The following is a 24,971-nucleotide window of genomic DNA, read 5'->3' on the forward strand; positions in this document are numbered from 1 at the left end:
ACCACAGAGCAATGGAAGAAGGTCTGATGAATCATGTTTTTTTTTATGTCATGTGAATGGCTGGGTGTGTGTGTATTGCTTACCCTGGTAATAGATGGCACCAGGGTGCAGTGAGGAAAGAAGACAAGCCAGCAGAGACAATATTCTTCTGGGTCCTGCCATTCATGTGGATGTTACTTGACAAGTACCACCTACCTAAACATTGTTGCTGACAAAGTACACCCCTTTTTTGAAATGGTATTCCTTGATGGCAGTGGTCTCTTTCAGATGGATAATGCACCCTGCCAAACTGCAAAAATGGTTCTAAAATGTTTGATGTGTTAACTTGGCCTCCAAATTCTCCAGATCTCAATCCAATTGAGCATCTGTTGGATGTGCTGGAGAAACAAATCCAATCTTCAGAGGCCCCACCTTGTACCTCAAAGGATCTGCTACTGATAGCTTGGTCCCACATGCCACAGCATACCTTCAGAGGTCTAGTTGTGTCCATGTATTTTTGGGTAAGGGCTGTTTTGGCTGCAAAAGGGAACCTACTCAATATTATATTATATTTATTTATTTATTTATTATTACATAGTATTTATTTATGACTATTTTTATTTACTTGTGTATTTATGTAACATTTATTTAACATTTATGTATTCATTTATTATTATTACCCTAACAAAAAATAATAAATTAATAAAATAATTAATAAATTCATAATAGTAAAATAATACATTCATAATAATAATTAAAAAAAGAAAGAAAAGCTGATGGAAAAGCTGAAGCAGAAAAACCTAGCAACAAATGCACCAGATGATAAGTTTCTCTATTGGTTAATAAAAAAAATGCCAAATCTCAAAAACGGCTAAACACGCTGTATGAAAACACGCAAAAATGCGGTAAGATATGCGTGAAAAAATGCAAAAACGCTATGCTAAGATGTGAATGGAGCCTAACAGGCTGCTTTCACACTGATGCGCTAGTGTTTACCTGCACAATAGGAGCACTGAGCCCTTCTATTACATCTTTCAGGTGCATTGGTGCGCTTCCAGAAAGTGCACCAAACATGCAGGTTATAATAGAAGTCTGTGGCTCAGTGCAGCTAATGTGCAGGAAAGCCACAAGTGCATTGCGCTGGAACAGTGTAAAAGCAACTTAATAATCTTTTTTTTATAATATCCCCATTGCAAATGTGCAGTGTTTGTGATACTTAATACACTGACCTTTTCCCCTTTCAGCTTCTGCTGGCTTCCCTCTCCAGGCTGCTTGGAAGGTCCCAGGCAAAGTACACTTGGTATCACTCCGCCTGGGTAAGGAACCAGCACTACAGAGGAAGAATTGGCTTATGTGACTCCTGCTCCCTCCGGATTCACCTGCACTGACTCCATGCACTCTGATGTTCTAAGATGGTGGGTTGGCAACCCATTGATTGTGATCAGGCCTTGCCAACCCACCATCCCAGAGCATGTGCTTACCATGTGCTACGTCTGGCCTGCAGGCCATGGTTTGGGCACCCCTAATCTAACCCTTCCCCATGCCATCCAAAACTAAAACAAAAAGTATTGTCTAAAGATACACTTTAAAAGGAACATTTTCCAACAGCAAAAGGCCTGCTACAAAAGCAGATGAACTTCTACTGTCCTGATAACTATGCAAGGAATCCCCAAAAAATACTGACCTGCCCTAAATCATTGAGCCCTGTGCTAACTGAAACAAAGGCAGGTTGTCACTACTGACTGCAAGACCATTGCAAAGAGAATACCAGTATACTTTATGTATTAGGCCAAATCTTGTTGGCCAACTGGATAGTTTTCCAGAAGTTCCAATATCCAGCCTGAATCTACTAGTAGCTGTTGATCATAGAAACAAATCTTCAAATTCCGGTAGGGATGGGGGGGTTATACAGTTGGCCTTGGTTACTACATTTTGCATTTTATTTGTAACACTTTCATTTATTTCAGTGCCCACTTTTGTCTTCTGAATAATTTAGATTTTTTTTATTTAAAGAAACTGTGTCATGCAGCTAAAAGTGCCAGAAAACTCTGTCTCTGCAAAAAAAAAAGGTGAATACTTACCTCTCCTGCTCCCATCAGCTCTGAATGTTGCTCCATTGAAGTGAACTCACTGAACGAACACCAGTATACTTTATGAATTAGGCCAAATCTTGTTGGCCAACTGGATAGTTTTCCAGAAGTTCCAATATCCAGCCTGAATCTATTAGTAGCTGTTGATCATAGAAACAAATCTTCAAATTCAAGTGTGATACTGTGGTTAGCCAATTTAAGAGTGCAAGAGGGGTAACAAAAGACTTTGGGCCCGGTGAGGATGGGGGGGGTTATACAGTTGGCCTTGGTTGCTACATTTTGCATTTTATTTGTAGCACTTTCATTTATTCCAGTGCCCACTTTTGTCTTCTGAATAATTTAGATTTTTTTTATTTAAAGAAACTGTGTCATGTAGCTAAAAGTGCCAGAAAACTCTGTCTCTGCAAAAAAAAAGGTGAATACTTACCTCTCCTGCTCCCATCAGCTCTGAATGTTGCTCCATTGAAGTGAACTCACTGAACAAAATTTGTTTAGAAATCCAAGCATTTGTAACAGCAATGCACAAAAACAAATTATGACTGTTCTTTTTTTTTTTTTTTTTTGATCTTCAAAGGCACCACCTCTTCCTCCTCCACTTTTTCCTGCAGAAAAGAGCGAGCCATCAAATTCTATTCGAGAGAAGCAAAAGCCACTTTTAGGACTCTTTTCATCTGGCTTAATACCACCAGTCCCAGTTCAGGCTCCAAGGGGTACAGGTAAAAAAGAAAAAGCAAGATTTTTTTAATAACCTTTTTTTTTTCTAAACATCCTGTAATTTCTTCTTCAAACACATTCTGTTTTATTCAGTTTAACAATTGAATTTCCTTTGCTTTCAGGGCGAACTCTTGAAGGTGACCACACCACTAGGTCAGCTCTCATCAAACATAGTGCCAGTGTCTACTTCTCCTACAGTGATGTAAACTGGAGACTATATGTGCGGAAGGAAGTAAGTCAGTATGGGTAGAGTTTTTAAAATTAAGCACACTCCCATTACAATGGGGTTGTGTCAGTGCAATGTATTCATACAGTTTACAATAAGACACACTGATATATACAGTGTGTGTGTGTATACAGTGCTTTGAAAAAGTATTCATACCCCTTGAAATTTTCCACATTTTGTCATGTTACAACCAAAAACGTAAATGTATTTTATTGGAATTTTATGTCATAGACTAACACAAAGTGGTACATAATTGTGAAGTGGAAGGAAATGATAAATGGTTTTCAAAATTGTTTACAAATAAATAGCTGAAAAGTGTAGCATGCATTTCTATTCAGCCCCCTTTACTCTGATACCTCTAACTAAAATCTAGTGGAACCAATTGCCTTCAGAAGTCACCTGATTAGTAGATAGAGTCCACCTGTGTGTAATTTAATCTTCGTATAAATACAGCTGTTCTGTGAAGCCCTCAGAGGTTTGTTAGAGAACATTAGTGAAGAAACAGTATCATGAAGGCCAAGGAACACACCAAACAGGTTATGGATAAAGTTGTGGAGAAGTTAAAGCAGGGTTAGGTTATAAACAAATATCCCAAGCTTTGTACATTATTATTATTATTATTATAATACAGGATTTATATAGCGCCAATAGTTTGTGCAGCGCTTTACAATATAAGGAAGACAGTACAATTAAAATACAGTTCAGTACAGAAGGAATATGAGGGCCCTGCTCATGGAGCTTACAATCTAAAGGAAGGGGGAGGTGATACAAAAGGTGATAGCTGTGGGGGATGATCTGGTGGAAGTGATTCAAGAACAGTTCCTAGGTGGAGGTGAGGTAGGCTTTCCTGAAAAAGCGAGTTTTCAAAGATCGCCTAAAGGCAGACAGGGTGGGGGAGGTGATACAAAAGGTGATAGCTGTGGGGGATGATCTGGTGGAGGTGATTCAAGAACAGTTCCTAGGTGGAGGTGCGGTAGGCTTCCCTGAGTAAGTGAGTTTTCAAAGATCGCCTAAAGGCAGACAGGGTGGGGGCTGACAGGACATACTGTGGTAGGGAGTTGCAGAGGATGGGAGAGGCTGTGGAGAAGTCCTGGAGGCGAGCGTGGGAAGAGGTGATGAGGGAGCTAGAGAGGAAGATGTCTTGGGAGGAGCGGAGTGGGCGATTTGGGCGATATCTGCAGATGAGGTTGGCGATGTAGCTAGGGGCAGTGTTGTGGATGGCTTTGTAAGCTGTGGTTAGCATTTTGAATTTTATATGTTGGGTTAGTGGAAGACAATGAAGGGATTCAGAGAGAGGGTCAGTAGTCACTGATCGGTTGGTAAGGTGTATGAGTCTAGCAGCAGCATTCATAATAGACTAAAGGGGGGATAACCTGTGTAACGGTAGACCAGTGAGGAGGGAGTTGCAGTAATCAAGGTGGGATATAACCAAGGCGTGGATAAGTTGTTTTGTGGTGTCATTGGTCAGAAAGGGGCAGATTTTGCAAATGTTCTGGAGGTTGAGGCTGCAGGATTTAGCCAGTGATAGGATGTGGTTCCCAAAGGAGAGATAAGAGTCTAGGATTACGCCTAGTACCTTGGCATTGATGGGAAGGACCAATGGTTGTGCTGTTGATCATAATGATACAGTCATGAGTGGGGGATCAGGGAGAATTAAATATTACAAGCTCGGTTTTGGAAAGATTGAATTTAAGGTAGTGGTGTGACATCCATGCTGATATGTCGCTTAGTAGATTTGTGATATGTAAGGAAATTGAGGGGGTGAGCTGGGGAGTGGAGAGATAGATCTGGGTGTCATCAGCATAGAGGTGGTATTGGAAGCTATGGAAGGTTATCAATTGGCCCAGGGTGGAGGTGTAGAGAGAGAAAAGGAGTGGCCCAAGGACAGAACCTTGGGGTATCCCAACGGAAAGAGGGAGAGGAGGAGTTGTATGTGACGCTGAAAGTGTGCTGAGAAAGGTAAGAGGAGAATCAGGAAAGAGCAGAGTCACGGAGGCCAATGGAGTGGAGTTTACTGTGGAGGAGGAGCAGGTGGACGACTGTGTCAAAGGCAGCGGAAAGGTCAAGGAGCAGATAGTAGGTCGTTAGTGAGTTTTAGTAGGGTAGTTTCAGTGGAATGTTGTGGGCGGAAGCCAGATTGTCGGGGATCAAGAAGGTTGTTGTTGGTGAGGTAGCAGTTCATATGGTTGTGAACAAGGCGCTCAAGAAGATTGGAGGCAAACGGGAGCAGGGAGATGGGTCTTAAGTTATTCAAACAGGTGGGGTCCAGCAAGGGTTTTTTGAGTATGAGGATAGCCAGTGCATGTTTGAGTGGGGAGGGAAAGGTGCTTATGGAGAGTGAGAGGTTGAAGATGTGGGTTAGAGAATTTAGGAAAGAGCAGGAAGGAGGCTGCAATAATCGTGAGGGAACAGGGTCCAGGGGACTCTTACGGAGCACTGTTCAATCCTTCATCCAAAAATGGAAAATGTATGGCACAACTACAAACCTACCAAGACATGGCTATTCACCTAAACTGACAGGCTGGGCAAGGAGAGCATTAATCAGAGAAGCAGCCAAGAGGCCCATGGCAACTCTGGAGGAGCTGCAGAGATCCACAGCTCAGGTCGGAGAATCTGTCCACAGGACAACTATTAGTCGGGCACTCCACAAATCTGGCCTTTATGGAGGAGTGGCAAGAAGAAAGCCATTGTTGAAAGTAAGCCATAAGAAGTCCCATTTGCAGTTTGCGAGAAGCCATGTGGGGGACACAGCAACATGTGGAAGAAGGTGCACTGGTTAGATGAGACCAAAATGTAACCTTTTGGCCTAAAAGCAAAACACTAGGTGTTGTGGAAAACTAACACTGCACATCACTCTGAACACACCGTCCCCACCGTGAAACATGGTGGTGGCAGTGTCAGGATGCTTTTCTTCAGCAAGGACAAGGAAGCTGGTCAGAGTTGATGGGAAGATGGATGGAGCCAAATACAGGGCAATCTTAGAAAATCTGTTAGAGTCTGCAATAGATTTGAGACTGTGGCGGAGGTTCACCTTCCAGCAGGACAATGACCCTAAACATACAGCCAGAGCTACAATGGAATGGTTTAGATCAAAGCATATTCGCGTGTCAGAATGACCCAGTCAAAGAGCTAAATCCAATTGAGAATCTGTGGCAAGAGTTGAAATTTGCTGTTCACAGATGCTCTCCATCCAACTTGACATTTTGCAAAGAAGAATGGGCAAAAATGTCTCTCTAGAACTGGTAGAAACATCCCCAAAAAGACTTGCAGCTGTAATTGCAGCGAAAGGTGGTTGGTCTATCACATAAGGTCCCATTAAAAAAATACATTCACGCTTTTGGTTGTAACATGGCAAAATGTGGAAAATTTCAAGGGGTATGAATACTTTTTCAAGGCACTGTGTGTGTGTGTGTATATATATATATCAATAAAATAAACAGGACAGCGATACAGACAATAAATGCTGAAAGTCCACATAAACTCTGTAACAAATCCTCAGTACATCAACAATGTTAAAATCCCCCTGAGTCAATAATCCAAATGTATCATAAGGTAACTGTTCATCAAAATAGCATGTGAAACATTCAAGTGAAAGCCTCAATAAGTGGGTATAAAAGAGCTCCCTTCCGTCCCAAGTGTTCAAGAGAAGCAGAAAAACAAAATCACCACTAGTGAGGGACCTTCACCTTCAGCCTCTCACCCAATGATTAGACCTACTAAACTTCGGTCTAATTGCTCTGTTAACCCTATTCTCCCTGGGTTAAGGGGATATCCACTGGATATGGGGCCTCCAAAGTTTTCAATGAAAGGCGATACACTGGTAATATGAACAGAGAAAAAATAGGGCATTGTTTACTCCCATTGATGCCAGGACATTTTCTACTTCCAATTGCCACAGTCTGGCCCTCGTTAAGTCTGGGGGACAGTAAACTGACCCTTTGTTTAAAAAGTTTAAAGACCCCTTGTAACGTACGTGTGACATGATGTAACATGCATGTGACATAAATGTACAGATTTGAGTAGATAAGATGTGATCAGTAGCATATGTAATCGTAACTGTAGGGACATTCCATTGTCATTAAAGATGTATATTCAGTCAGAGGTACTCAGACACAGAGGCATCAATTAGCGGCTGAAAAGCCCGGCTTCCGGGATGTGACACCTTTGTGGTAATAAGGTTGTCACCTTCTGGTGAAACCGGTTTAAAGGAAGTGGTTCGAGACATTTCGGCTTCATGACAGCAGGGGGCTCGATCTGTCTGGGAGAGCTAAAAAGTATATCCATACATCAAAAGGGGTATGTTTCATATCTCATAAAAGCTAAAATATTAGTTGCAGAGAGGTGAACATACTCCCTTCTGTTAGGGCATTCTGTGCGCCATATCGACACCTAAAAATCATATTTGTGGATTAGGTAGAAGGCCAGGAAAATGCAGGAAATGGTTAGGTGGCGCTGTATTGCGACAGTCGAATGGTGTTTGGTACTGTTGTGAACGGGCTGATGCGCTGGTGTTGGAAATCCAATCCCCGACTTGGTGTTTCAAGCTGGTCTTAGTCCAATTGAACTTGGGCAGGTCAGCACCCAGAACAACCTGTGGGCAGGTACAGGAGCAGCCCCCATAGTCAATTGGCCGAGGATTAATGTCCCGCCTATGTCCATATCCCCATAAATGGAGTACTTGGGACTTTTGTGATTCGTATAGAGCCAGTTCGATTTGACTGAAGGATTGCTGATGCTCTGGCTTGCTCCAGTCGCAGGATAGATCTTGGTAAAAGTTTTATTCTGTTTTATTCCCTTTTTATTTTATAGTGAATAGTCATTTGTGTGTCTTCTTGTATTTTTTGTATTTCTGTAACTTTTTATATTTTGTACATATTTTATGCACTGCCCACTTTCGGGAAATTAAATCTTAAAATTAATTAGTGACTTCTGTGTATTTAAGCACGTGCTCATATCTTCGGAGAGATTAGATTGGAGAGATTAGATTGGATTAGATTGTATCGTATTTTAGTGCCTTTAAACGCTCGGTTAAGCTCATTGCCAATCTGTATGCAATTGCACTGTGTGTGGGCAGATTGCGTGCAGATTGTAAAAGGTAACAGATTGGCCAGACGGAGATCTGTGTGTGTGGGGTGTCCCAGCAGACCGTTCTGTGGATAAACTGTTGGGTGGTGGCAGGCTACCTTTTATGAGTGTCTGGTGCGGGGGGGGGGTGTAGACAGTGGAAGGGTGAATAACACCGGGGTTCAAGCTGTAAGGTAGCTGACGGGACTCTAGAAGGGTGGGTAATTACTAAGCTGGTCCTCAACTCTAATCAGCGCACTAGATTGTATGTAAGATTTGTATCTGCCAGTGTGTGGTCGATCAGCTGGATTGAAATGGAGTCTCCATCTGGTGGTGGCCAAAAGGTAGTGCGGGCTGTGGAAGGATATCACGGCTGATCTTATATACGGTTTTATATATTCAAAGTTAAGTCCCCTTTATTCCCTCTTACCCCAAGTCACAGTCGCACGTGCGTGTCTTCGTTAGCTAGTCGCTGTGGGCATGGCGTGTGGGTGGATCCGTGACAACCCTGTTTTAGAGTGGAAAATGGTTGGGAGGATTTATCCTGTTTTTGTGAGCATTATGGAGATTTTCCCTCACTTCCTGTTTTGTCTCTAAGACAGGCAGTGAGCAAAATACCTGTTGTGGGGATACAAAGAGTAAAAGTGTAAAGAACTTCAGGTCAGTCAGGTTTGTATTGTTGTGTTTGTCCCTGTTTGGGAGAACATAGACACAGACAGCAAAAAAAAACTGACTGGGGTTATAAACCGTCCGCACTCTAGCAAAAGAAAAATTTGATTGGAGCTGCACTTTGAGCATAGAAAATAATCAGCAATTCATTTTCCTATGGCTCCTTGATCGTGGATTGCAGAGATTCAGCCCAAATAAAGTACAGATCATTTTTATCCAATGTATCACTCCTTCAAGCTTGTTGCATACTATATTACCTTGCCTTTGTGATCTGGGCTTCTCATGTGGCTAGACCAGGGGCGGACCGACCATTTAGAAACTCGGGCACTGCCCGAGGGCCCGGGGTCAGTAGGGGGCCCCATGAGATGCCCCTGGTACCTTTTTCATAGGCTTTTTTGAGTTTGAACAAGGACACAGGGGCCCCATGATCCCCTATTGCCCGGGGGCCCCTTGAGCTGTCAGTCCGCCCCTGGGCTAGACAGTTCAACTTTCAGATACTTGAAGAAATCTGTGCAGTTTTATTGGGTGGCACAGTTTTTGTCATGGCATTTTCATACAAAAATGTTTTAAAAACCTATACACTGTAACGCTGTACCTAAACATTTGGAAAATTATTTACAGTTATATGCAAAAGCATGGTTCTCATTTATACATTTTCATCTTCCTCAATGAATCATGCACCTCTACCTTAGAGATAAATGGTACTACCTAGAAAACATATGGAACACATACTATACATGCATTTTACTTTTGTTTTTACCTATGCAGTTGTACACAAAACATTTGTCAATGGATATTTAAAAAATTCATTTTTTAGTGAGATACTTTTCAAGGTTATAACTCACTACAACCTCACTCTGACCCCTTCCTTATCAGAGATCATTGATGCCTAGATCAAATTTAGTAGTGTCAGCATAAGGTGGTTTATGTGACAATGATACTGTGACAAATTTGCATACCTAGATAATTTTAATAACTTTATTTAGGGATTTTATTTGGTAGCTGGTTTTATTGGCTTAAGAATGCATAAAAACATAAAATCCAAATTGTGTTTTCTATGTTTTAATTAGTTTATATTTATTTTATCTTAAAGCGGTATTAAACCCAAAACCAAAAATGTAATATATGGCAGCTCATCAATCAATACATGTTGTGGCTGCATTCATTTTCTTTTTTTTTTTTTTGCTTTTTTCCTCTGTTTTTACCTGGTGATCTAGCCAGTGACACACCTCCTGTATTAGAGTGCCCCTACTATGAATGAGGGAACACAGGGGCAACTTTGGACAGCAGCATTGTCAGTCTCGAGGAGGAGGGGAGTCCAACTCCAACTCACACTGCAATTACACGAACCACTGCAGCAACAGTTTTTTTAAGTGTTACTAGACCCACAACAGTAAAATCAGGCTGAATATGCAGTAAAGCATGCTTGTTATACTCACTGTGCAACCTAAGGAGTTAATCCTTTACACAAATCAGGGGAGCACTGATTTGTGTAAAAAGGCCGTTTGTTCCCGTCTTCTCTGCTCCTCCCCTTCTCCTACTGTCTCCAATTCATCTGCTGATAGAACAGTGCTTTTGGGAGCAGTCTGCTATTGCTCAGTTTTGAACGTATAGCTTGAGAGTTTTCTTTCTCTTTGGGACGGCGCTTGTGATCGGTACAGGGCCAATCAGCACTGTGCAGACAGGGGTCAGGGATCATGCAGCCTCATAAGACAGTCAGAGGAGAATTAATATTCCTCCTAAAAGATTAACTAGTGCTCAGCGGGAGACTGCTATATACTGCTGATGAGAAAAGGTATTTAGCAGTTTATATTTACTAAATTAATTGCATTTCCATGTTGTGTGTACTGTGGGAAACCAGATATAGTAAATGCAGGGTCCTGGGTTTAGTAACACTTAAAGGTTTTACATAAATAAAAGCTGATGATTGGAAACACCCCTATCAGGGGTAAATGGTTTGTCTCAACACTGTAACTGCTACATTTGCAAGACAGCCTGTTCTATTGAAAAACAACAGACTTACTAACAGGATCTCCTGGGAAAATTAAAGAAAGAAAGCCTTAAAGAAAAGTAATGTAGCCATCACATCTAAGAACTGGTATGCTGCAATATAATGTGTTTGCTTTTGATTTAATGCCACTTTAAGTACTGTAATAATTAGAGCATTAAACCTATAGCACTACCGATGAGCACTACACACTGAAGGTTACAGAGTTCATCTACAAGCTCAGGACTTTCTTTTTTTTAATGAAGGCTCCAGCTTGCAGGTGATCACTATACCATAGGTGAGATTTCAGACCTGATTGTCACTAGGCACCTGGCCAAGGTTCATTCATATGAAACTTAGGAACCTCCCGTACAGATGTAACGTTTTACACTGGATTACTAGACAGGTCTGGAAGCCACAAAGCACAAAAAGATTCCTCACGACTCCTCTGTTTATACAATATTTGCTTACTCTGGAGTTTTTGGCCTAGAGCTTTAAGTAATCTTTAGGCCAAAACTTGCTCAGGTAGAGTAACGGTTAAAGTACTAAAAAATCTGTCACAAAGACAATAAATCCCCAGTTCCCCCCCTTCTGTATAGCATTAGCATGTTTTTCTTTCTTACTTCACAAAAGCAACCCTAAGAAAAGCAGAGTTCTTATGGGTGCACACTGGTACCTGGTATAAAACATTGTTAAGCAGGGGTGCATATGACGTTTGAGGTGCTGCAATGGTAGAATGGAGCAGTGGTCACCAATACTAAAGTTAGTTATGTTGGGATAGCATATAAGAACACCTTCCCAAGTAATGGTTGCATTGATGTCTTCTAATTGTGTACTATTTTCTTTGCAGATCTTCTATCCGAAAGAAAAATTCACTCATCCATATTATTTGAACCTTCTGTGTGAGCAGGTGAATGATAGTGCCATATGTAGTATTTTCTTTAAAATATTTTCCAAGTGTGTGAATATAATACCCAGATTTGCAATTATCAAGCTTCAGAGAAAAACATATTTGCAAGAGAGATTTTGGCATCAAACAGGTGAAGCTGAAATGTCAAATACAACCAACCACCCAACCAACACTTTGGGGTCTACGTATAAACAGATGAACAAATGTGACACACATCTGCTCAACTACAACAAAACTTACCATATTCTGTTATAAAACATTGCAATTTTGTTATTTTTACAAGACAGTAATGTTTATTATTATTATACAGTATATATATAGTGCCAACAATTTGCACAGCACTTTACAAAATGATAATATTATATTGAATGTACCCATGAGGCTGACAGAAACCAATGTTCAAGAAAAAAAAACAATCTGAATAAGTCACCAGAACCAGATGGCTTACACCCTAGAGTTCTCAAAGAACTATAGCTATGTTATAACCAGACCATTATTCTTAGTTTTAAGGACATCTTGCTGACTGGAATGGTACCACCTGATTGCCAAAAAGTTAAAGTGGTACCGAAATGCAAAAAAGGACAGTGATATATACCTGGAAATTACAGATCAGTCAGCCTAACATCAATAGTTTATAAACTATTAGAAGGAATGATAATGGACCATATCCCAGAGTTCACTGAAGAAAATTGTATCCATAACATTAACTGACATGGATTTATAAAAGACCATTCTTTCCAGACCAACCTTATAACATTCTGTGAGGAAGTGTGCTGTAATTTGGATAGGCCTGTGGACATAGTATATCTAGATTTTGCTAAAGCACTTGACACAGTACTCCATAAATGCTTAATTTACAAATTTAGGTCTTTTTGCATTGACAGTAGTGTATGTACCTGCATAGAAAATGGTTGCAGGAGCACATCCAGACGATGGCGATTAATGAAATATTTTCTGAATGGTCTAGTTTTGTGAGTGGGGTGTTCCTGGCCTCTGTCCTGGTACCGTTTTATATTTAACTTGTTCATAAACGATTTAGAATTTGGAATAAATAATTCAATCTCAGTGTTTGTTGATGATACAAAATTAAGCAGGACAGTAACTTTACAACAGGACATAGCAACTTTACAAGAAGACCTATTTAAAACTGAGGGGTGGGCAGGTATATGGCAGATGAGGTTTAATATTGAATGTAAATAATGCACTTGGGAACTAAAAATATAAATGCAATTTACGTGCTAAATAACTTCTGGGGGAAATGAGGATGGAAAAGATCCAGGGCTGCTTGTAGATCACATGCTCAGCAATAACATGCAATGCCACTATGCATCAAGTAAGACTAGCATGCACTGAAAATTGTGTTTACTTAACCACTTCCAGACCGGACACTTTTACCCCCTTCCTGTCCAGGGCAATTTTCAGCTTTCAGCGCTATCACACTTTGAATGACAATTGCGCGGTCATGCAACACTGTACCCAAATGAATTTTTTACCATTTTTTTGAGACAGATAAAGCTTTATTTTGGTGGTATTTATTCACCGCTGGGATTTTTATTTTGTTTGCTATGTAAATGAAAAAGTCCAAAAATTTTGAAAAAAAGTGTTTTTTTATAAAATTTTGCAAATAAATAATATTTCATCATAAATCTTTGCCAAAATGTATTCCTTTATCTTTTTAGTAAAAAAAAAATCCAAATTAGTTTATAACCAAAAATTATAATTTTTAAACTTTTTTTTTACATTTTTATTTTATTTTTTTATATTATTTTTTTTTTTTTTTTTTTTTTTTTTACATACTGTCACCCTAGCAGTACAGTGTCACAATGGTGACACTGTACTACTTGTGGGGGGTGATGAAGATTTTTTTTTTTTTTTTTTACACATTGCTTTTACACCCATATAGGATGTAAAAGCAATCATTTCTCTTTCTCTCTGTGTGCATTCTTGCACTCATTGAGAAGTACTGAGTGAGCTGTGATTGGTCACAGCTTGTCACATGGTACAAGCCTGTTGTGAATAGGCTTGTACCATGTGACCTCTGTGATCATTCACAGATTTCACACGTAGTAAGCAATGATGTCACAAGTGACATCTTGCTTACTACTTTGCATGTGATCACTGATTGGCCAATCAGTGATCACATGATCGGGACCTCGTACAGAGGTCCCGTCCGACGATCTGTGTTTCACTGTGTCCGGAGGACACAGCGGGCACCGGATCGCGGTGCTGTGCACTCCCAGGGAGCGCGCACAAGCAGGGTGCGGGGAGGCCGTTTATAAACGGCCACCCGACCCTGCACTGCCACCGTCCGGCCGTTTATATGCAACGGCCGGTCGGGAAGTGGTTAAGAGATAAAACTAGAATTCTCCCACTTTACAAAAGTCCGGATTGGCCACGTCTTGAGTGTGCATCCAGTTCTGGTCACTAGTCCTCAGGAAGGATGTGTTTGAACTAGAGAGAGTCTTGAAAAGAGCAACAGCTAACAAGGGGGCTGAAGGACCTCAGTTATGATGAATGACTACAAACATTAAATGTATTCTCCCTGTAGAAGAGGCACTTAAAAGGGATTCGGATAGCAATATACAATACAAATATCAAAATGCTGATTCTAGCGTTTGAAGGAATCTATTTAATCCTAGGACTCTAAAGAAGCCACACATCCACAAGCTGAAGTTGGATGAGAAGCAGTTTAATCTGCAACTGCATAAGGGATTAGAGCAATAAGGATGTGGAACTTCCTTCCACAGTTGGTGGTGTCAGTGGGGAGTGCAAAAAACCTTTTAAATGTGTTTCTTAGCTAACGCAAAATACAGGGATATGAACAATGGTAGTGAAATAAACACACATACACACTTGAACTGGATGGACCGGTGTCTTTATTCAAACATACTAACTATATAACTAATTATTTAAAAATACAATCATGTAAAAAAAAATTCCAAGCTCATAGGCTGCTTATGAAATAACATCTGTTTCATGTATGCTAGGAAACATGGCAATTAGGAAATATGTTTTTTGCTGAGCCTAAAATATGTACAGCTTTTGAAGCTAGATATGGGGACCCATGCATTAATAGAAAGTCTTGGAAAATCTAGCTGGTAAAAGAACAATGATCAGCTGTTGGTAGTGTTAGATCTGTTTGTCTCGGGCACTGCAGGCTATGTCCTAATATGAGAATAATGTCTGCTGTAACAGATTTTGTAGAATTCGGCCAGGACAATGAGCCTACACTTTATTCCACCAATATCACAAGAATATTAGTATTTAGTGTTTTTTTTTTCTCAGAGAATAGGTGCAGGAACTCCTCCCTTCTGAGTCACCCCTTGTCTCTACCCCCTACCAAACTCTGAGCGCCATCCCTTGGTTCCACTCCCTACCCACTTTCCAGTACCGTCCCTTTGAGAGAATACAGGACCAAGTATCATTTTGTGGAGCTAAGTAATTTGTATGGAATTTGTTATTGATAACAAGAAAGGCAGTAAAAATACCTCTACAATCAGCAACCACATACCCCACCCCCCAGCAAAAATAGATCCTCCCACAAAAATAAACCCCTGCAGTTACAATAGACCCCCACCACAAAATACCACCTTAGCAACATTAGACCCCAGCAGCAATAAAAGATCTCCCAGCAACAATATACCTCTCCCTCAAAAGTAGATCCCTCTCAGCAGCAACTGGCTCCCAGCAACAATAAATCTCCTTCCATGCAAAAATAGGTCCCCTCCAATGGCAATAGTTTCCCCAGCACCCAGCATCAGCAGACCCTCCATCACTGACTATTCCCATGTTGGAAAACTGGTATGTATTTCCAACAAAACTGCTCTTCATAGTATCCAAGGCCCATATATCAAACATTGTTGAATCTATTCTATCTTGTTGTTTTGTGGTAGTTAGGTCCTTAGTAACTTGCACCTGGGTAGCTGTTAATTACTAATATAGAATTTGATGTGCACAATAATCATGTAGGTTCCTGTTTGTGGTGATAGATAATTCGTGACACATTCTCAGACTCTGGTTTCAAGCTGTCTAAAGAGGAGAGACAGAAGATGAAAGACTTCTTAAGTAAGTAAAAAAGAGAATGTATAGTAAACCTGATTAAACTGACCGTATATTCACTATGCCAAAGTAACTTGGAATAGAGTTCTGTACCAATAGACTGGAACACATACTGTAAATCAGAAAAGTCAGCAATAAACAGTGCATATCATCATTAACTGAAATGTAAATAATAATAATACTATTACTAACCCAGAATGCACTCTAGGAGAATGGCTAGGATATGGTATATTGTCCACTGAGAAGTATTTCTTAGCATAAGTGATAGATAAAGGTCTGGGAGTAGCAGATATACAGGGGCAGTCTTTAGTCTTAACTTTTCGGCCAGTTGTGCCGTTGGTTCACGTGAAAACAAAACAGTCCAACCTAATAATGAGACTACTGGATGGCTGTATGGTCAGTTGCTAAAGGGGTCAGTTTCTCTAGTAACAGATAGTAAATGATGTAAAGGGATATTACAGCTTACCATTTCGTCACACACAGCGATTAATCCACTTTCTGTACTGCATGCAGGTGACTCTGTCTTTAAGCACTCCTGAGCTCAGCACTCCTGGTCCTGATCAGGCTGCCAATATGCAGCAGTGATAGTGCACACTAGACAGCGATGTGCACTATTCAGTCCCCTTCATGGCAAGAGGAAGCTGTGTCCTGTACAGCCTGAGAAAATGCAGCTCTTTTGCTTTCTCCCATTTATCTTCAGTCTATTGAATTCTTGCTGCTCAACAGCTCCCTCCACTTAATGATATAGCTGCTAACCGGTTCAGCACCACAGGGCAGCAGTTACAGAGAGCAGCTGCAGTCAGTGTTTCTCTCACTCTCATTCTTCGCCAAGCACCTGGCTACACTACTCTTAAAACTGTCCCCTCACCATTCTAACACCTATGCTTACTAACCTGTGTAAGAAAGATGTATATACTTACCTATTTTCAGCCCACTCTGGTCAGTCACTTGATCAGCCTGTGTCAGCCAGGCTGCAGGGGAAAGGAGAAAGCACTCAACAACAGCTGGAAATGGCTGGAATCGGTGATGTCACCCATCAATAGCTCATCTATTACCAGTGATCCCTCCTCTTCCCTGCAGTCACACTGAATGACACAGGGGAGATCACGTAACCAGACCTGACCCACACATCTCTATACCAGATGAGATTCTGTCATAGAGTTGCAGAGTGGAAAAGAGAAGGGTTAAAGTTGTGAAGGTTTCTGTGGGTAATTGTTTGCTGCTTGGAGGGATCAGTGTTTGAAGATGAGGACACCATGAAGGTGATGAGATTGTGATCAGAGAGAGGAAAGGGGGTGTTTGTGAGGTTGTAGGGAGTGCAAAGGTGGGAGAAAACAAGGTCTAATGTATTCCCATCAGAATGAATGGAGGACTGTGTCCATTGTGTTAAGGCAACATATGAGTTTAGGTTGAAGAGTTGGGATGTGGCTGGGTTGTTCACATTACTGGGAATGTTAAAATATTCAAGAATGATAGTGGGTATTTCAGAGGAGAGAAAGTAGGGTAGCCAAGCAGAGAAGTCATCAAGAAACAGCGACACCGGTCCAGAAGGCTGATAGATCACTGCAATCCTCAGAGGAATGGGAGAAAATAGCCAAATGCAGTGAGTCTCAAAAGAAGAAAAGGATAAAGAGGAAGGGGTGAAAGGACTTGAAAGGTGCTCAGTGGGGATAGCAGCAAACCAACTCCACCTCCTTTCTGACCACTGGGTCTGGGTGAGTGAGTCCAGAGAAGGCCTCCATAGGAAAGTGCTGCAGGAGAAGCAGAATCTGATGCTTGAAGCCAGGTTTCTGTAATTGCTAGTAGGTTAAGGCAGCGGGAGACAAAAAGGTCATGGACAGAGGTGAGCTTATTACAGACAGCGCGGGCATTCCAGAGCGCACATGAAAAAGGGAGGGTGGTTTTTAGGAGCATGGGGATTGAGATTAAATTGAGTGGATTGCGGCTATTCCTGGAGGAAGGAGGGTGCCTGTTGTGGGGGTGAGATAATAGAGGACCAAAGTTCGGGTAGATCTCACCAGAGGTTAGGAGAAGCAGGAGGGTGAGGAAAGTAAGATGGGAGTGGGATGTATATGTCCAGTTTGAACTTTGGCAAGTCGTCTTAATCATGTCTAGATGCCTAAATGCATTGACCAGTAATTACCAGTTGAAAAAGCGCAGTGCCGAATAGAAAAAATTGCCTGGTCAGGAAGGGAGGAAAACATTCTGGAGCTGAAGTGTTTAAATCGAAGGGGTTGTTTTGTACGATAAAGGTTCACATATACTTTGACATTGGAACATAATAGAAAAGTGATACACGCTTCAGAAAAAGACACATTAAAAATAATTGCACAGTGATTGTCCAGGTTTACCTTCAAGCAGAAGTAAGATATTCAGATAGTGACGTGCAGTATACAGTATGTAGCAGACAATATTTTTTGTGTAAATGACCTTTTTCTGATTTCTGTTGATCAGATGACCACCATGTGGGAAGTGATGCCAGCTCCATCACAGAAGAGTCTATTAAGAAACGTATTGTTATAGCTGCTCGGGATAACTGGGAAAATTATTTTTCCCGCCTCTTCCCTGTCACAGTGAGTAAACGTAACTTTATATTTATGTAACTGAAAAAAAAATTTGCTGTGACCTCCTTTACTTATTCTGACTGTCATTCTAATCAAATGGCTTTAATGTTTGAATTACAAAATGTATGCAAAGTTCTGACTTGGTGCAGGTCAGTAACTCAGGAAGTATTGAGGTCAGAGGCAGCCATAATTTTAGAATAACCAAATTTGCTTGTCATATTTTTCTCCCATGACAGGTCCAATTTTTTTTTTTCATTTTGTTCACCATATATCTGACATTTGTGATTCATTTGTTAGTAGTGCTTTTTCACAATGTGAAATTGAAGTTTATCTATATTAAGTATAAAGCAAAGGTGACTTAAGCACTGAAAAACAGGCAGCAAGATGTGAGCCACAGAATCAGAGTGCTAGGTATGTAATTCCTGACTCTAAACTCCAAAGACTCTCATGCATTGAGCCTCTCTGCTGGTTGGAAGAGCTCAGTTGATTGCACTTAGGGAAATGAGAATGAAATCTAGAACTGGTCAATACGTATTGAGCTCATTTTGTTTTGGGGGACTCAGGTTGGTCAGGAAAAGTGAAGCTGACCTTCAGGCAACAACTATGCGAAGATATGCACCTGTCAAATGATATGTATTGCTGTCAATCCAGCCCTGTCACACAGCACAGTCAGGAGGTTAACACCGCTGTATCTGCTACAGTTTAGACTGTATAAGAGATATAGTAGTGTCATCTTCTCACCCCCAGCCTGCTGATTGGAAAGTGAAGAACAGGATCTTTCCGACTAATCATCTTGAACACCAAGGTAAGTATAGCACAAAACATATATGTATTGTTATGTTTTTTGGGTGGTATTCGATATGTGCAAAGAGAGATCACACAAATACCTATAAGTATAACATTTATTAAAAGTAATGACAGATACAGATAAAGATATAGAAAATATAACAAGAATACTTAACTAAAGAAGCTGTTTTACCATGGAGTCCCATCTGCGTGTGCAGCGTGGCATAGGTAATCACAGGCGCATGCGTGATTGCAAGCTCTGGTTCAAGCTACAACTGTAGTATAAACAGTGGATATAAAAAGTCTACACACCCCTGTTAAAATGGCGGGTTTCTGTGATGTAAAAAAATGAGACAAAGATAAACAGTTTTAGAACTTTTTCCACCTTTAATATGACCTATAAACTGTACAACTCAATTGAAAAACAACTGAAACCTTTTTTTTTTTTGGGGGGGGGGAGTAAACATAAAAAACTAAAATAATGTGGTTGCATGAGAGTGTGCACACCCTATTTTTAATTTGGGATGTAGCTGTGTTCAGAATTAAGTAATCACATTCAAAATCATGTTAAATAGAAGTCGGTACATACCTGCCATCATTTAAAGTGCTTCTGATTAACCCCTAAGTTCAGCTGTTCTAGTAGGTCTTTCTTGACCTTTTCTTAGTCACATCTTACAGAAAAATCTTTGGTCCGCAGAGAGCTTCCAAAGCATCAGAGGGATCTCATTGTTAAAAGGTATCAGTCAGGAGAAGGGTACAAAAGAATTTCCAAGGCATTAGATATACCATGGAACACAGTGAAGACAGTCATCATGAAGTGGAGAAAATATGGCGCAACAGTGACATTACCAAGAACTGGACGTCCCTCCAAACTTGATGAAAGGATGAGAAGAAAACTGGTGTGGGAGGCTGCCAAGAGACCTACAGCAACATTAAAGGAGCTGCAGGAATATCTGGCAAGTAATGGCCCGTATTCTTCACATGTCTGGGTTATAGGGTAGAGTGGCAAGACGGAAGCTTTTTCTTGCAAAGTAAAATATCCAAGCCTGGCTGAATTTTGCAAAAACACATCTGAAGTCTCCCTAAAGCATGTGGGGGAATGTGTTATGGTCTGATGAAACCAAGGTTGAACTTTTTGGCCATAATTCCAAAAGATATGTTTGGCGCAAAAACAGCACTGCACATCACCAAAAGAACACCATACCCACAGTGAAGCATGGTGGTGGCAGCATCATGCTTTTGGGTTGTTTTTCTTTGGTTGGAACTGGGGCCTTAGGCAAGGTAGAGGGAATTATGAACAGTTCCAAATACCAGTCAATATTGGCACAAAACTTTCAGGCTTCTGCTAGAAAGCTGTACATGAAGAGGAACTTCATCTTTCATGATGACAACAACCCAAAGGATACATCTAAATCAATAAAGGAATGGCTTCACGAGAAGAAGATTAAAGTTTTGGAATGGCCCAGCCAGAGCACAGACCTATATCTGATCGAAAAATCTGTGGGGTGATCTGAAGAGGGCTGTGCACAGGAGATGCCCTCGCAATCTGACAGATTGGAGCATTTTTGCAAGGAAGAGTGGACAAATATTGCCAATTCCAGATGTGCCATGCTGATAGACTCATACCCAAAAAGACTGAGTGCTGGAATAAAATCAAAAGGTGCTTCAACAAAGTTTTAGTTTAAGAGTGTGCACACTTATGCAACCATATTATTTTAGTTTTTTTATTTTTAGTTCCCTTTACCTAAAAGAGTTCAGTTTGTTGTTCAACTGAGTTGCACAGTTTATAGGTTACATTAAAGGTGGAAAAAGTTCTGAAATGGTTTATCTTTGTCTCATTTTGTTACATCACAGAAACCTGACATTTTAACAGGGGTGTGTAGACTTTTTACAGTATATCCACTGTAGAATATGGACAACCCCCAACCAACTCCCTTCTTAAGCAACAATATGACCTCTTAAGGGCTTTGTCAGTTTCTAATCATGCATTCCTGAAAGGAGAGTGGTCTGGCTTGTCCATATAGTCACATTCCTTTGGTATGAGTTGGTATTTAAGGTAACCAGAATAACCAGCATATTAGAGGCTTTATTAGATATTTGTGAGGCCAACATTAATAAGGAATATGACATATGTAATTTCCCTATCAATTTTTAAAGCAGAATTAAAGCCCCACAACAAAAAATAACCAGTAGGTTGATATTTTTGGCAGAAAAGACACGCAAAGTCTGTTTTGCCAAAATAAGCTTTTCCCCACCTTCTGGTGATTTTTTTATTCTTATGTGTAAACTGCATGGCACATGCATCTTGCAATGTACATCCCAGCTCTATTCTCAGTGTACTGGGTGCTGGGACATGCACAGGAGTTACATCACCAGTTGACATCTAATGGCCAAAGCAGATTGCTATGGGAGCTAAAAGAAACAGCGGAGGTGGAGAACAAAGTGGTGACAGGATCCTGGACCCATCATCACTGGAGGACAGCACAGTAGAGAGTGTAACACCAACAAGAGTTTAATTCCACTTTAGGTTATCAGCATGACAGCTGGGATTAACTGGCTAACAAATTACCAAGGCTCCAGTTGAAGCTGTAACATATCTCAAAGCTATACTTGGTAAGCCTTTGCTGTGTTTTGTTTTCACCTGTTTTACAATGTATTATTCTTTGTTCCCTTACTAATTTCATCTTTTTCCTGAATTTAGCTGGAGGATGATGTAGAAAAACTGCTTTTGGGAGTGTCTCACCGAGGAATCCGGCTTCTGAAAGATGTAAATCCAACAGGAATCCAACAGAGATATCTGAAGACTCTGTGCAGCTACAGGTGGGACAAAACACAGCCCAATGGAAAACAAGTAAACCTTGGAAGGAATCTTTCCCTAAACATTTAAATTTTCTTATCCCACAGTTATGTAGATATCCTGTCCTTGGAGATGTCCGATTCACGCACATTGCGCTTTTGTCTGCGTACTGAGGATCTGAGTTTGCGTTCTGACAGAGCACAATCACTAAAAAGCTTGGTGGAACTGTTTCTGCAGGAACTGATGAAGGTGATCGAGGAGATCAAACTTTAGCAATTGGTCTAGTAGTAGAAAACAAAAGCCCTGATAAAAGTGTCCTTTTGTTGGTGTTTTCACAGGACTCAAATCACGTGGTTGCGCTCCGTAGCCATATTACTGATGATAAGAGTCTACTTCAGTTCAAGAAGGGTGATATCATCAAAGTGCTGCCAATGGATGGATTGGAGCCAGGTATTAACAGCAATCATTGGAGTAACTTGGTTTTGTGTGATGGGCATGGCAATAAAGAGATGGGTACATGGTGGTCAACCTTTTTTTCAGAGTATCTGTCTGTATCACATTGTAGGGGAATACTTTAATGGGTTGCAAAATGATTAGTGAAATTAGTATGCCCTAATACACATTTATAGTCATTCTAGTTTAATTATTCAAAGTTTCTCATGAATAAAGACAATTCAGGCCCATAATAAAATGTCAAAATGGAGAAATAATATTTCAAAAATATATGTAATTTACTAGATATACTATATTTACAAGGACATCACAGCAGCTTTTGGAGTGGTGTGTCAACATAAGGCAAAATAGCTATTTGCTTGTATTGTACTTAGTTGCTATAGAAACATTTTTTAATTTTCGTTCTCACATCATTGGCAGGATTGCAAAATTCTTGCAGGGAGAGCTTCTGGGAAGATCCCTTTTCCCTACACACAGAATTGGCAGGCTTTAGGGAGTCAATGCAGCAGCATTTTTTTCATCACAGAGCCGTTCCAGTCTCTGAACGTATCCTGTCAACAATGTAGGGATCCACCCAGATGCCTAACCAGCAACTGGATCAGCCTTTCAGTGTACCATTGACAGCCTGAGCAAGCTGCTCCCACCCCCTCCACAGCCCAGTGCTCCAGTGAGCACTGGGAGGCAGAGCAGAGAGCAGTGTAAAGCTGGACTATTAGCGGTCATGTGATTGCTCAGTGCTTCGTCTTAGATCTGGCAGAAGACAGTTGCAGCACAGGAAAAATGCTGCAGCCACATTATGTGTTAGAGGTTCTGTATAAAGCCCTACAGAACAGACAGTGAACAGTCCACATGTGTCTGTTTGCTGCTTCTCTGCTTACAGGCAAAAGGAACTTTATTATAGTGAAAAGACATAGAGTTTATCATAGATGCAGCTACAAACTTATAAACACTGCAATCTACTGGTTGAAGAATATATCTCTACTGAATACTATTGGTGTGGTTGTTGCACAAAAATACACAAACATTGTATTCCAACACTTAACAACTACTCCTTATATTAGTCCCATTTCTGATCTCAGTTCTCTAAATCCGTTTCTTGTAAGCAGTTTTAGCAAAGCATCTGATTCACTGTTGTTTTTTGTGGGTTGGAAGTTTTTGCATGTTAGCCCATGAATCTTGCTCTGGTTTTAATGCAATGTGAGCAACATAGGACAGGAGTTTGGCTGGGATGCCTTTATTGCTTCTGGTGGATTTCCTGATTGAAGCCTCTTGTGGCTTGGTTTCTTCTTTTACAATATTTGGATTGTCTGCGTTAATTATATTTTTGTGTCACTTTGATGCTTATCTTCACGTGATACTGATGTGGAATTTCCCTTAGTCTGAAGTGTTTGTGTTCATGAAATTTTGAACACACTGAAGTTTCATCGACAATTACACTTCTACTGATGATTACCTTGCTTGTATCTTGGTGTAGAATTCAGTATCCCTTTTGAGATTCACGGTACACCTTTTTTGTACATTTTTTTGGGCGATGTGCACATAGTCTTTGCTTTAAAAATTTTTTAGATGGTTCAAGTTTGGGAGTTTTCCATTCCACAGTTCTTATGGCATTTTCTCCATATGATATTCCTCAGTTGATTTTGGAGATAGCATTTGAGCATAATTGCCTCCCCCTAGTATGTGGTTGGCATATCTGTATCAAACAGCATGGTTCTTCCACTCTCACATACAATACGGTTCATTCTTTCTGCAACCCCATTTTGCTCTGGGTTGTATGGTACAGTAGTTTGAAATATTAAGCCATGCTTTCTGAGAATCGCCTGTGTGTTATCTGCATATTCAGCTCCATTTTTGGTGCACAATACACCTGGCATTTTACAAATTTGTTGCTTACTTGAGCCAATTACTATTCAAGTTTCTCTGATACTTCACTTTTGTTGTGTAACAGACATAGTGTAGTATACCTGGAGTAATCATCTATAAAAGTGAGAAAATACCTCTTCTTTCCTACTGTCAATTTCTCCATTGGACCTCAAAGATCTGAATGAATTAAAGTGTTACTAAACCCAGGACCCTGCATGCACTACATCTGGTCTCAAACAGTACACAAAACATGGAAATGCAATTATTTTAGTAAATATAAACTGCTAAATACCTTTTCTCATCAGTAGTTGGAGCAGTCTCGTGACTTCTATCAGTGTTTATCAGAGCACTGGGTAAAGCTTGTAGGATGAGTTTTCTTTCTGCTCTAGGAGGATGCAGAACCCCTGACCTCTGTCAGGACAGTGCTGATTGGCCCTGTGCTGATCACATGCACTCTCTCAAAGAAAAAAAAAAACCTCTCTAGCAATACACACCAAACTGAGCATGTGCAGAGTGTCTCCACACCATATGTCTTATCAAGAGATAAGGGGCACACTGAAAGAAGGGGAGGATCAGAGAAGTCAGGATCAAACAGCCTTTTTTCACAATGCAGATGATTAACCCCTTAGGTTCCACAGTGAGAATTAAAAGCATGCTTTACTGCATATACAGACTGATTTTACTGTTGTGGGTTTAGTAACACTTTAAGTCCAGAGGTTCTTTAGCTCTGCTGTTACTCTGCTTTGGAAAGGCTTTTGTTGTAAATTTTCCTTTTATACAGATGTTGCATTTCATTGTTTGATTACATGG

General features: G+C 40.5%; 1 protein-coding gene across 1 annotated transcript in view; it reads left to right on the plus strand.

Annotated features, from left to right (window-relative positions):
• Positions 1–24,971, plus strand: part of MYO15B (myosin XVB) — a 205,917-nt gene that overhangs the window by 103,540 nt on the left and 77,406 nt on the right. Inside the window, exons 20-27 of the mRNA XM_089654889.1 lie at positions 2,644–2,785; positions 2,906–3,015; positions 11,580–11,639; positions 15,629–15,704; positions 18,153–18,271; positions 21,750–21,868; positions 21,953–22,094; positions 22,184–22,295. Of these exons, the coding sequence (XP_089511015.1) occupies positions 2,644–2,785; positions 2,906–3,015; positions 11,580–11,639; positions 15,629–15,704; positions 18,153–18,271; positions 21,750–21,868; positions 21,953–22,094; positions 22,184–22,295 (880 nt within the window). The remainder of the gene's footprint in view (positions 1–2,643; positions 2,786–2,905; positions 3,016–11,579; positions 11,640–15,628; positions 15,705–18,152; positions 18,272–21,749; positions 21,869–21,952; positions 22,095–22,183; positions 22,296–24,971) is intronic.

Source organism: Staurois parvus, unplaced genomic scaffold (genome assembly GCF_062004578.1).
Source record: "Staurois parvus isolate SC_StPar_1 unplaced genomic scaffold, SC_StPar_1.0 ptg000813l, whole genome shotgun sequence".
NCBI lineage: Eukaryota > Metazoa > Chordata > Amphibia > Anura > Ranidae > Staurois > Staurois parvus.